Source organism: Neofelis nebulosa, chromosome 12 (assembly GCF_028018385.1).
Source record: "Neofelis nebulosa isolate mNeoNeb1 chromosome 12, mNeoNeb1.pri, whole genome shotgun sequence".
NCBI lineage: Eukaryota > Metazoa > Chordata > Mammalia > Carnivora > Felidae > Neofelis > Neofelis nebulosa.
The window spans coordinates 66,748,823-66,761,452 of NC_080793.1; the positions used below are offsets into that span (position 1 = coordinate 66,748,823).

Below are 12,630 nucleotides of genomic sequence, written 5' to 3' on the forward strand. Positions count from 1 at the left end.
CTCCATCCAAAACACACACCGAGTCACTCATTAGGTCCAGTTTCCGTGCTATAAAGAGAAGGGAACCATCAGTTCTGCCAAAATGTCATTCAGTCCTGAGTCCAGGTGGTCTGTCTCCCATTTGCATCAGGCCATCTATTGCTGGCTCTGGCTCTGGCTTGATGAATGGCTTAATTTAACCAAATGGTTAAGTTAACCATTTGGTCTTAGAGGCAGTCTTGGGGGTGGGGGCTATTACAACCTCAGAAGGAAAGGGAGAGTTACATGTTACCTTGGAAACTCCCACTAGCTCTGTATTAGTTTGGTATAGAACAAATCCCTTTTCTATGTAATATTCTGGTGTGAGGGCGCTGCTCTTGGCTCTTTTTTTCAGTTGAGACTGCTATACGAATGTAACCCAATGGCCTACGTCATGGAGAAGGCTGGAGGATTGGCTACCACTGGCAAGGAAGCTGTACTGGACATTGTTCCCACTGAGATCCACCAGAGGGCGCCAATCATCTTGGGGTCGCCTGAAGACGTGAAGGAGTTCCTGGAGATCTGTAAGAAGCACGCTGCCAAATGAAGAAGTGGCCTTGCCCACACCAGAAAGAAGTGCCATTTACCTGGACCTTTTATCCCACACGGTGCTACCCCTTTCTGACTGCGCATCATACATTCCTAAACAGCAGAAATAAAAAGCATGCATAGTTTCACTGTCAAATGCTGTGTAGTGCTTGGTGCTGCCTTACTATCTCAGTAATGCTATGGATGGCATGTTTTGAGTGGATAGGAGAGAAATAAACGTCTTCTATTTCTAAAAAAAGAGTCGTCCTTGCTTTGTGTCAAACAATAGTAGTAGTGATAATAATAACAATAACAGTGAATGCATAGAAATTAGATAGCTGATTTAATCTTCACAACAACCTTACCAACTAGGCACCATCTATAAATGACCCATTTCACAGGTGATGGAATGAACAGAGAGGTGAAGTAATTTGCCCAAGGTCTCCAACCGATGCGCGGCAGCGCTGGGATACAAACCCAGGTACTCTGGCCACTGAACTTAGAGTTAATGTGTCCCTTGTTCTTTGTGTTGCCCGTTCAGGTCTGAGTGCGCAGAACTAACCTGAGCAGAGAGAGCTGTTTATGCCTTCCTGGGAACTGGACAGGTGAAAAGTTAGGGGGCCACCCATCTATGACCTAACCTTCTGAGTCTAAAGGCTTATGTTGCCACTCAGTAGTGACTTTTCAATAAAAACATAGCACTCTATTGAACAACAAAGCCTAATAATTCCTAAGGTCTAATTACCTTAAGTAAAAAGATTCATCATAAAATGTAATTTAAGGAAATACAATTTATTGCAAGCAAGTCTATTTCTCACTAGGCTCACTGTATAAACAGTGTCTCCCTTAGCTGACCCTGGACTAGAATTCCCAGATCATGGCAAGTTATATGTTAAAAAACATCTGTGGGCTTTCTTGAGCTCTAGATTTAAACAGATATGTTAATATATAATAAATGTTATTTGCTATATTAATCCATAATTATATCGATACAGTAAAATATTTTATCAAACATATTTACCATATTAAAACATTTAATATTTTAAATACTTAATATATTTAATGTATTAATAAAATATAGATATGTAATAGATAAATATATATATATTTTTACTTGTAAGTTTAAATATGTGTCTGTAAATCCTGCTCTTTTCCCTCCAAATAATCCCTGCCAATTTCATGTTTTCCAACAAGGAACTTAGTTTGAGTTTAAGCATTGGGTCCACTTTTGTCCACTGACTAGACCCAAAGCTAGTATTTTTCCCACTCCAGCTGTGGCTGGACCTCTCAGGGAAGTCTCCTGAACTCACAAAGCACCTTTTGATTTTTAACCTTGTAGCTTAGGTCTTGTAACTTCTGGTTCTCGAAGCACTGAGGGAGATGTGGTGGTCTGGGAGCCATTTCTTACTATAAAGACAGCTAGATGGGAGATAATAGTCTCCTACCCCGCTGCTGTGAGGAAGCCAAGCAAAATCACAAAAAGATACCTTCTCCCTGTTTTTGTTTTATGTTCTGTATGGTGTCTTTCGATGGGGCCGTTGGCTTATTTAACTAAGAGTTTTCATCTGGTGCCTGTTTTCTGCTATGGATGCATTGAGTCTTTCTCTTTTTCTCTGAGAAAGGAAGACAGACACAGAATCAGCAGCATGAACAGTGATTCTCCTCTGATGATCCATGGAATCTCAAAGTTGGATTTGACCTTGGAAACCCTGAGATGCCCTTCACGGATAAGGGCGAAGGGATGGTGTTTGTGGTGCATTATGTAGAGACTTGGCAGGAACTCAGGTCTGCTGGTTCTCAGGCTCCACATGTCATGCTGTCCCTAAAATGGGAGCTCTCTCCTACTAATCAAAACACATAATGTTCTCTTTGCAAAGGAAAGCATCCCTTTTAACCACTTAAATATTTGACTGCTAGGAATTTTCTGTTAGGTTCTTCAGTAACATCATTAGCAGGATTGGTAGAGGTCCCCACGCCTCCCTGCTGCCACCTACAGGTCTGACTTTGGTACTTAGAGTTTCCATAGCCTTACTCCTCATGTTCCAAGTTGAAACCATTCCTGGAGTTAAGCTTAAATTCTAAATATTTTAAAGTAAATCAATAGAGAAGTTTCTCCACAATGACATACTTGCTGCTTTGTGTCTTTCACCCAAAGCTAAGTCCAGTTCGACTTGAAGCACCTATCTGCCATGGTTTGCCACCATGCTATGCTACTGGGCTTTCGACAGGACACCCTGTGACTGACCAGGAAAAGAGTAGAAACTGAGGATGAAAATCACTGTTTCTCAAAATTCTCAGAGCGACTGTGGTCCCCAGCTTCAGAATTGGAAATAATTTCAAGATTACTATAGCAGGTTGAATGGTGTCCCTCTGCCCACCCCCCTCAAAAAAAAAAAAAAAAACCCACATGTCCACATCCAAACCTCTGGAACCTGTGAATATGAACTTATTTAGGAAGAGGGTCTTTGCAGATTTAATTAAGGGACTTGAGATAAGATCATTCTGAATTACCTGGGTGGGTCCAAAATCCAATGAAATGTGTTTTTAGAAGAGACACACAGAGAATGCAATGTGAAGATGGAAGCAGAGACTAGAGTCTCCACAAGCCAAAGAAACCAAAGAATGCCAATAGCCACCAAATACTTAGATATAAATCTATCAAAATATGTATAAGATCTACAAAACTCTGAAGCATGAAAGTTCAAAGATGAACTTGAGGGAGAGTTATTCTATGTTCATGGATAGAAAGACTCAATATTGTCAAAATGTCAGTTCTTCCCAACTTGATTTATAGATTCAGTGCAATCTCAACCAATTTCCCAGCAAGTTACTTTATGGATATTGACAAACTGATTCTAAAGTTTATATGGAGAGGCAAAAGACCCAGAATAGCTGACACAATTTTGAAGGAGAAGAACACAGCTGGAGGACTGATGCTACCGACTTTAGGATGTACTATAAATCTATAGCAATTAAGACTGTGTGGTATTGGTAAAAGAATAAACAAATAGACCAATGAAACAGGATAGAGAGCCCACAAGCAGACCCCCATAAATATAGTCAACTGATATTTGATAAAGACAATGCAATGGAGCAAAGATAGTCTCTTGAACAAATGGTGCTGGAACAACCAGACATCCACATGCACAAAATGAATCCAGACACAGAACTTACAGCCCTCACAAAAATTAAACTCAATATAAATACAAATATAAATGTGAAACTCCTAGAAGGTAATATAGGAGAAAACCTAGATGAGCTTGGGTGTGGCAATGACTTTTTAGATATGACACCAAAGACATGGTCCATGAAAGAAATGATTGATAGGCTGGACTTCATTAAGATAAAAAGCTTCTTTGGGAAAGACAGTGTCAAGAGGATGAGAAAACAGGTCACAGACTGGGAGAAAATATTTGAAAAAGACATATCTGATAAAGGACTGTTATCCAAAATATATGAAGAACTCTCTAAAAATTCAACAATAAGAAAACAGCTGATTAAAAAATGAACCACAGACCTTAACAGATACCTCATCAAAGAAGATATATGGATGGCAAAATGGCAAATAAGCATATGGGAAGATGTCATCAGGGAAATGTAAATTAAAGCAACACCCCTACATACCTTTTAGAATGGCCAAAATCCAGAACACTGACATCACCAAATGCTGACGAGGATGTGGAGCAACGGGGACCTCCCATCCATTGCTGGTGGGAGTGCAAAGTAGTGCAGACACTCTGAAAGACAGCTTGGCAGTTTCTTACAAATTAAACATACTCCCCACATGATTCAGCAATCACAGGACTTGATACTTACCCAAGGGAGCTGAAAACTTACATTGTACAAAAAATCTGCAGAAAGTAATTTATAGCAGCTTTATTCACAGTTGCCAAAAATTGGAAGCGATCAGGATGCCCTTCCATGGGTGAATGGATAAATAAACTGTGGTACACTTAGACAATGGACTATTATTCAGCACTCAAAAATCATGAAAAGCCATGGAAGAAACTCAGATGCATATTTCTAAGTGAAAGAAGCCAATCTGAAAAGGCTACAGGGTGTATGATTCTAACTATATGACCTTCTGTTATACAATGGAGACAGTAAAAAGATCAGTGGTTACTAGGGATAGGCGGAGGAGGACAGATAAGTAGGAAGAGCACAGAGGATTTCTGGGGCAGTGAAAATACTCTGTATGATGTTATAATGATACATGTATGCCATTATACATTTGTCTAAACCCATAGAATGTACAACATCAAGAGTAAACCCTAAGGCAAACTATGGACTTTGGGTGATAATGATGTGTTCATCATTTGTTTTATATATATATATATATATATATATATATATATATATATATATTCACACACACACATATCACTCTGGTGAATGATGTTGGTCACAGGGGAGGCTGTGCATGTGTGGGTGTGGGAGGAAATGGGAAATCTGTATCTCCTCTCAATTTTGCTGTAAGCTTAATTTGCTCTAAAAAACGAAGTCTTAATTTTTTTTTAAATGCATAGCATGAGGCACAGTGGTCACCACAGAACTAAAATACAGGTCTGACATAGGTCAGCTCTGCTTTAACTTTGTTTTTTCCATGTGAAGAATGTATACAGCACTTTCCTATGTATTTTTTATACAGTGAAGACTGGACTTGGTATAACCATATTACAGGAAAGTAGAAATTGGATTCTTGATTTTCCATCTTTGTGTTCTGTTAATCCTACAAAGTTAAGGCTTAAGCCGATTTCATTAGTACATGAGGAAAAGTAGGTTGACCTGCAAGGAATCAGAGTCCCCATGTGGAGCAGCTTATAAGGGCGCTCCGTGTTCCATGCTCAGGTACATAGGAAACACTGCAGTCCTACGAGGGAAGAGGTATAGATATTTTTAAACATTGTGCCACAACTGCATTGTTTTTCATTTTTACCTGATGGCATCATTCTTAGAATAAAATCTTTTCTGAGTGAAAACTAAAAAAAAAACAAAAAAAACCCCCATATGTTGACATTGCCTGAGAGAGTGTACGTAAACTATCTCAGTAGAGTTTGGCTAACAAAGAATGGTCCCTCCGTTGATACCCTAAGTCACATTTTAGATCCCTGCTTTTGTCTTCAGATCTGATGTAAGAGCAAGATTGTCTCAACTATCAGGAAGGTCTGCTTGCCCTTACTCACTTTGACTCAGGTCTGTGAGCATCTTTCCCAAAGTGGAGCAAGGCCATAGAGAGCTTTGAGGTCCCCAGTGTATCAGTGGCCCTGAAATAAATGTAAGATGGATGCTCTCTCCTTTTCTCCAGGCTTTCTCCACGGCTGTTCTATGTTTCCACCCTGTCGTGTGCCCTGAAAGAACTTTGGCATTTGCTGAAAGGTCATCAGTTGCAATTTTAGACCATTGGGTAACTCGAACTTCTAACATTTAAATGTAGCTGCAAAAGGGTATGATTGCTGTACCCAGCTGCCAGCCTAAGCCAGACAGTGGCAAAAATAGCAGACCCTCCCCAGTTCCTTTTAAGATGAGTAATTGACCGCTTATAAATGACACTAACCAATACTTCTCCTTCCTGGTCTCCAAATTCTCCAGTCTTCTGCCTACTCTTAGCGTCTGTAGTGTGCTGGGCCCAGAGCTTCTCCAGGGAGTTGTGCTGAAGCACTGATTGGTGGGTTTCACTTCCAATCTCTTGTTAACAGATACTTTATAAAATGTAATATAAAGAATTACAGGAAAGGCCAAGAATGAGAGTTATTGTTTAAGCAAGAGTTTCAGCTGGGGGAGATGAAAAAGTTCTGGAGATGGATGGTGGTGATGGTAGCACAACACTGTGAATGTACTTAATGACATTGCACTGTATGCTTAAAAATGGCTAAAATGGTCCAAAAAGAAAACCTGGAAAAATGAAATAAAAACCAATTACCTACAAAAGGCAGGCCCCAACTGTTTAGTGTTAGGTTGTAACTTCATTTAAATTTAAATGACATTTTATTGCTAGATTTAAATTGCATTTTAATATAGTCAGAGCAAATGTAATACAGAGAAGTTGCTATAGAAATTTCTAAATACTGCCAATTTTTCTACTAACTTTGTCATGGCCTAGTACAGTTTGCAGACTGTCCATGATCCACCTTGCATTTTGTTTTACAGTAAAATGAATTTTAAACAAATGTAGAATTATTTGGGTTTTAAATAGATTCAAATTTCCATCACCATAATTAGGATACAGAAAAGTTCCATCAGGCCAAAAAACCCTCCCTTGTCCTGACCCTCCCCACATGGCCACAGAATTGTTCTCTTTGTATATAATTTTGTATTTTCAAAATATAAATGGAATCATACCATATATAATCTTTGAGACTGGTTTCTTTCTTTAAAAATTCTTTTCATTTATTTTAGAAAGAGAGAGAGAGAGAGCACGAGCCAGGAGGAGGGGCAGGGAAAGAGAGAGATAATCTTAAGCAGGCTCCATGTTATGCATGGAGCCTGATGCAGAGCACGATCCCACGATCCTAGGATCATGACCTGAGCTGAAGTTGAGAGTTGGATGCTCAACCAACTGAGCCACCCCAGCCACCTTGACTGGCTTCTTTCACTTAGCACGATGTCTTTGAGATTCATTCTAGTGCTGCGTGTAGCAAGGTTGTTCTTTTTTCTTGCTGAATAGTAGTCCATTTTATGGATCTACCCCAGTTTGCTTATCCATTCACTGAAGAGCATTTGGGGTTGCAGTCTCTTACATAAATAGAGCTGCTATTAATATTTGTGAATGGGTGTTTGTGTGAATATACATAATCATTTCTTTAGGAAAGATGTAAAGGCCCACTGCAACTGGCATTGTTTTTCACTCTCAAATCCTTTGAAGACAATGTTGTACTTCAAATCCTTTGAAGTACAAAGGATTTGAAATCCTTCAAATCCAATGTTCACCTTCAAATCCTTTGAAGACAATGTTGTACTTCAAAGGAAACCTGGAAACCTACAAGCAGGACACCCTCTTCTCTTATATTCACTTACTGGCCCAGAACTCCTAACATGCAGCCACTGGTCTTCCTATAATTATGTCAGAAGAATCATTGTTGATCTCTCACTTGAAAGACAAAGCTTAGTTATTTGTTAATGGCAACATGACACATCAGGATCAAAGAAAGTTCCCTTCTATATTTCTTACAGTTCCCTGAAGCTTTCCGAAAAGAATGAGAGCTTTCTGGTTTAGATCGTGGTGATATCAACATGAAAATGTTCTGACTGAAGGCCTCACACAAGAGCATGCACAAAGATAAGGAAGCTTGTGGAAGCATTATCTCAAGGATGCACATTTCCAAAGTAAATTAATTGTTCACACACTAAAATGCAGCATACCTCTATGTACCAACATGGATGTGTATTTCCAAGATGGTAGGCTATGGCAGCCACCTTAGATTGGTTAATCCAATACCAGTGCCCAACTCTTGCAGTGAGGGGTCACCATGTGAAACAAATCTGGCCGAAGCTATGGAAGTGGAAATCTACTGGTGCGCGCGCGCGTGTGTGTGTGTGTGTGTGTGTGTGTGTGTGTGTTTGTTCTGAGGAAATATTTCTTTTCTAATAAAAGGGAACTGATGTGATTAGAGTGCCCTTCTCCCCTCTTTGGGCCTTCAGTGTGGGCTAGATGGGCAGAATGGTGGTTGCCATTTTGTGCTCATAAGATGTTTCAGCTTGGAGGCAGAAGCCAGCTGACCCAGGGTAACAGAAGAGACAGAGGGGCCCCTAAAATGGAGCTTTGAAGAGCTAAATAAATGCCAGCAGCCACTTCCTCGTGAACGCATGAGAAAATATGAGAAAAATAGCCCCCTACAATATTTAAATCATCTGAGTTTTCTCTTACTTGCAGCTGAACACATTCTGATTGAAATAACCATCAAAAGAAAAATCATATTGCAGACCAATGTATGTATTCTACAAAGCAGCATTCATATTCCTCTATTTTATAAAGTGGAGTTATATATGTATACATAATAATTATATATACATCAAAAATTTGGAAGGGTAGTAATAACTACCAAGTACTGGGAACCTGCTCTGTGCCAGGCACATCTTATCACTTTTAACCCTGAAAACCACTCTATAACATAGATGTTTTACTTCTATTCCCATTTATAGGAGAGGAAACTGAGGCTTCAGGAACTTTCCCAGGACAACTAGCAGATAATTAGGTTGGGACTCAGTGCCAAGTCTATGTGCCCCTAGAGAAAGTTCTTGGTCTATGCTACCCAGGCCCCTGCCAGTGCCTAATACCAGTACAGACCCCCACCAGCTCAGTTATTTCTAGAGAGTAGGCTGGGAGATGGGCTGGTGGTGAGGACTCTCACTTTTTCTTTTATATAATTCTGTAGTGTTTCCTTTTCAGTAAGAAAGTAGTATCTAAAAATTTTTTATGTTTATTTTTGAGAGACAGAGAGAGAGAGAGAGAGAGAGAGAGAGAGAGAGAGAACACTAGTGGGGGAGGGGAAGAGAGAGAGGGAGACACAGAATCCAAAGCAGGCTCTAGGCTCTGAGCTGTCAGCACAGAGTCCGACGCAGGGCTTGAACTCATAAACTGTGAGATCATGACCTGAGCTAAAGTCGGACATTTAACCTATTCAGCCACCCAGGCATCCCAAGAAAGTAGTATTTTTGAATTAGATGTGCAAATCTAAAGGAACTGATAAAAATAACCTGATGCTAGGCACTGTGCTAGGAATGTAATTTTTTTCTTCTAGATTTGGGTGGCTTTTAAGGATATCCACTCAGGCATATGTCTTTTTGGAAATAAAAAGCATCCTTTGCAAAAGTATATAAAAGACCCCTGGCTGAGAGGTCCCAGGATTGCCATATTTTATTGTGTGACCTATACCCTAGGTAAGATCTGCCAGTCTGCCTCTTAGAGTGATTGGGGAACTGGATTCTACAGTAGATATATGCAAAGAATCCTTCTGAGTCCTTGAATGAGAGGGTTCTAGGGATCATTTTTTAGTGGCTGGATTTCTCATCTTCCACCAGTTTCTAAATGGCTCCTTCTTAGGATCTTTAAATAAAAAGGTTCATCAAAAGAAAGTAGGTGTGTTTCTGGGCTGCCTGATTCTATTTACAGCTTGCTTATGGTGCTTTGGCAGCCTTCAACATCAACCTTGCCAGAGAGATTTCCTTGAGGGCTTGCCCAGTTATCTTAATCACGTGGGTTGGGGCACTTTTTCGTTAAAGGTCCTGGCAGGGCTAGCGCAAACCAGCTCTGATACCAAAGAGCCACAGATTTCAGAGATAAACAAGGCTTTCCAGGAGAAGAAGATTTTGAACACTTATCCGCCACCATGTCAGACAGCAGCCCCTTTGAAACGGACATGCTCACCCTGACTCGCTACGTTATGGAAAAGGGGCGTCAGGCCAAAGGGACCGGGGAGCTCACACAGCTGCTGAACTCCATGCTGACAGCCATCAAAGCCATATCCTCGGCTGTGCGCAAGGCCGGGCTGGCCCACCTGTGAGTCCTGGGGGAGTAGGTGTGGGTGCACAGACCTGCCCCTGATGTATAGGGATTCGGGCCCAGGTGGGGCGTGGGCAAAGCCACAGGTGCAGGTCACTTGGGCAGGCGACCATGTCAAAAGCTATTTGCCTCTGTGCTCTGGAGGGAAGACGCTTTTAAAGTTTCTGTCTGTTGATAAAGGGGCCTTTGACTTGTTTCCAGAAAGGAACGAAATACTTGGAGACATGGTATGAAGAAAAAAATATATAATTTTTCCAGTTGCCATGTATTATAACGATGAGAAGCTCAGTGGCTGGTTGCATTAAAAACATAGACTGTATTATCCCAGCTTGTTTCTTATGGCACAAAGAAACAGCAAATAGGACTTGAGATTTTGCTTTATGATTTTTGCAGGTAGTAGCATTTTATTGCCATGAACTTTGCCATTGTGTTAGGAGCTAGCAATCATTTACAAAATGACTTCCTGCCCTGCGTCTCTGTCCTTACTGAGGGAAGGAGTCTTTGCTTTCAAAACAATTTTTTATTTCTTCTCTGAGACTCATTATCTTTTTCTCTACTTGGTGTGCAGGAAGCTGGGAGGTTCTGGGTCCAGGAGGAGGAAATGAAGAGCATTCTTCCACTTTGTTCTCTTCAGTACTTTATCCAAGCACAGAAGAAGGCCAAGTTCATACTATGGCTGCTGAATGTCACAGCTGCTGACCTTAAAAAATAAGCCAGTTATTTTATTTTATTTTACTGTGAGAGAGAGAGAGAGAGAGAGAGAGCGAGCGCAGGAGGAGGGGCAGAGGGAGAGGCAGAGAGTGAATCTTAAGCAGGCTCCAAGCCCAGTGCAGAACCCAATGTGGGGTTCCAATCTTATGACCCTGAAATCATGACCTGAGCTTAACGGACTGAGCCACCCAGATACCCCAATAAGTCAGTTATTTTACCGCCCAAAAATGAGTTTATTTGGGAATAGTAAGAGAATTACAATATGGGACAAGTGAACTATGCCAAAAACCATAGGCTGGTTTAACAAAGGAGAAGACGTTTATTTTATGAAGGAGGACATTGGCAGGAGCTGTTTTGAACAAAAGTCCATTGGTGAAAAGCAAGAGTTCAGGGCCATAATGGTTTCTTATTGGCTGAGTTGGCAAGTCAATTTCTTGCAGGAGAGGCAATGTACATCCTTCCTTCTAGGAGCCCCTAACTGATGATTCTTTCCCCGGAGGATTTTTGTGTTAGTCTGGAATTGACACTTCCTGCAATGACCTCCAGTGCTACAGTGTGAGGGTTCCCCCTTCTGGCCTCCCGACTCAATTTTAGTGAGGTTTTCCTTAACGTTCACACAGCCAAGAGTCGTTTAAGTCTGTGCTGAAAAGAAGCTGACTTTCTTTGCACTTCCATTTTTTTTTTTTTTTGTAGCAAAGGTCCTCTCCAAAGGTGAAGGGGCCCATTATTATTATTCCCCCAAATGAAGAAATAAAGTCTAATAATTTAAAATAGTAATTCTTAACAATTTAGTACTTTTGAACCAAAAATTTGATAGCGTTATATCACAAGATGTAATTCTCACAAGATAACTATAGGATTTATTTATAACGGATAAGGTTTTGTAACCCAGTAATGACATCCAATTTAAAGATGCATTATGATCGGCCCTCCCTGATCTCTGTGTATTGCTATAACTGTATTGCCTCATAGACCAATAATGGCCAACCTTTACTTGTAACGGTCTTTATGAACGCGAGGTACAGCCATTTGCCTCTGTCCTGATCCCACCAGGTGATGGGCTGTGCTGAGTGACACTAAGTAGTGACTTCACCTGTCCCTGCATATGGCTCTGCTATGCTTAGAGCCATTTTCTGGGCATCTCCACTGCTTTTCAGTATTATTTACCCGCCTTAATGTGCTCATCTTCTGTGCAGGACGCTTAGCTAGGCAGTGGATGTGGTGGTACAGTTGTACTACGCGGCTTCAGAACTCTAACTTTGTGGTTGTCGAGTGTCCAGATGAAGTAGACTCAGGAACTGGATAATGTGTTCATTTAACTTGGCTGCCTTCCATGTGACTGTCTACTCTTGTAGGACCTCAGTTCCCCATTTGTAAAACAGAGGGGATGGGAATAGCCCGTAACTTATAGGATTGTTGTAAAGCTTATTGACTCCATGTGATGATAATTTCAACAGCGCCAGATCCATAATAAATGCTCAGTAAATGCTCATTATTACAGTGGGTCCAAGCCTAGATCTGGGGAAATTTGCCCGCTGGCTGTTCCATGCTGCTGAATGTCCACTAGGTGGCAGGTGTAGCCCATGGAATCAAGACTTCAGGATCCACTATTTTCTCAGAGGCTGAGGCTGGGGTCCTCAGGCTGGCAGAAGCCCCACATTCTGCCAATTCAGATGTCATCCTTCTCCTGACCCCTCACTGAAACACCAAAGTGGCAGTGTGAGATGCCCATTGCCTGGAAATTCCTTCTTTCTAACAGAATGCTGAGGTTATCTTAAGAGGACCCTGGAATTGCTTCTCATATTGCTAAAAGGTCGTTCTCTGTCCTGGAACAATTCTGCTCCTGAAAATAGGATTTTCACATGCTCCTGCCC

General features: G+C 40.9%; 2 protein-coding genes across 2 annotated transcripts in view; both read left to right on the forward strand.

Moving 5' to 3' along the window:
• FBP1 (fructose-bisphosphatase 1) overlaps nucleotides 1–703 on the forward strand; it is a 28,110-nt gene extending 27,407 nt beyond the window's left edge. The window contains exon 7 of the mRNA XM_058695520.1: nucleotides 374–703. Coding sequence (XP_058551503.1) covers nucleotides 374–565 — 192 coding nt within the window. The 3' untranslated portion in view covers nucleotides 566–703. The remainder of the gene's footprint in view (nucleotides 1–373) is intronic.
• Nucleotides 704–9,756: 9,053 nt separating this feature from the next.
• The window catches only part of FBP2 (fructose-bisphosphatase 2), a 30,845-nt gene continuing 27,971 nt past the window's right edge, over nucleotides 9,757–12,630 (forward strand). Inside the window, exon 1 of the mRNA XM_058695521.1 lies at nucleotides 9,757–10,042. Coding sequence (XP_058551504.1) covers nucleotides 9,873–10,042 — 170 coding nt within the window. The 5' untranslated portion in view covers nucleotides 9,757–9,872. The remainder of the gene's footprint in view (nucleotides 10,043–12,630) is intronic.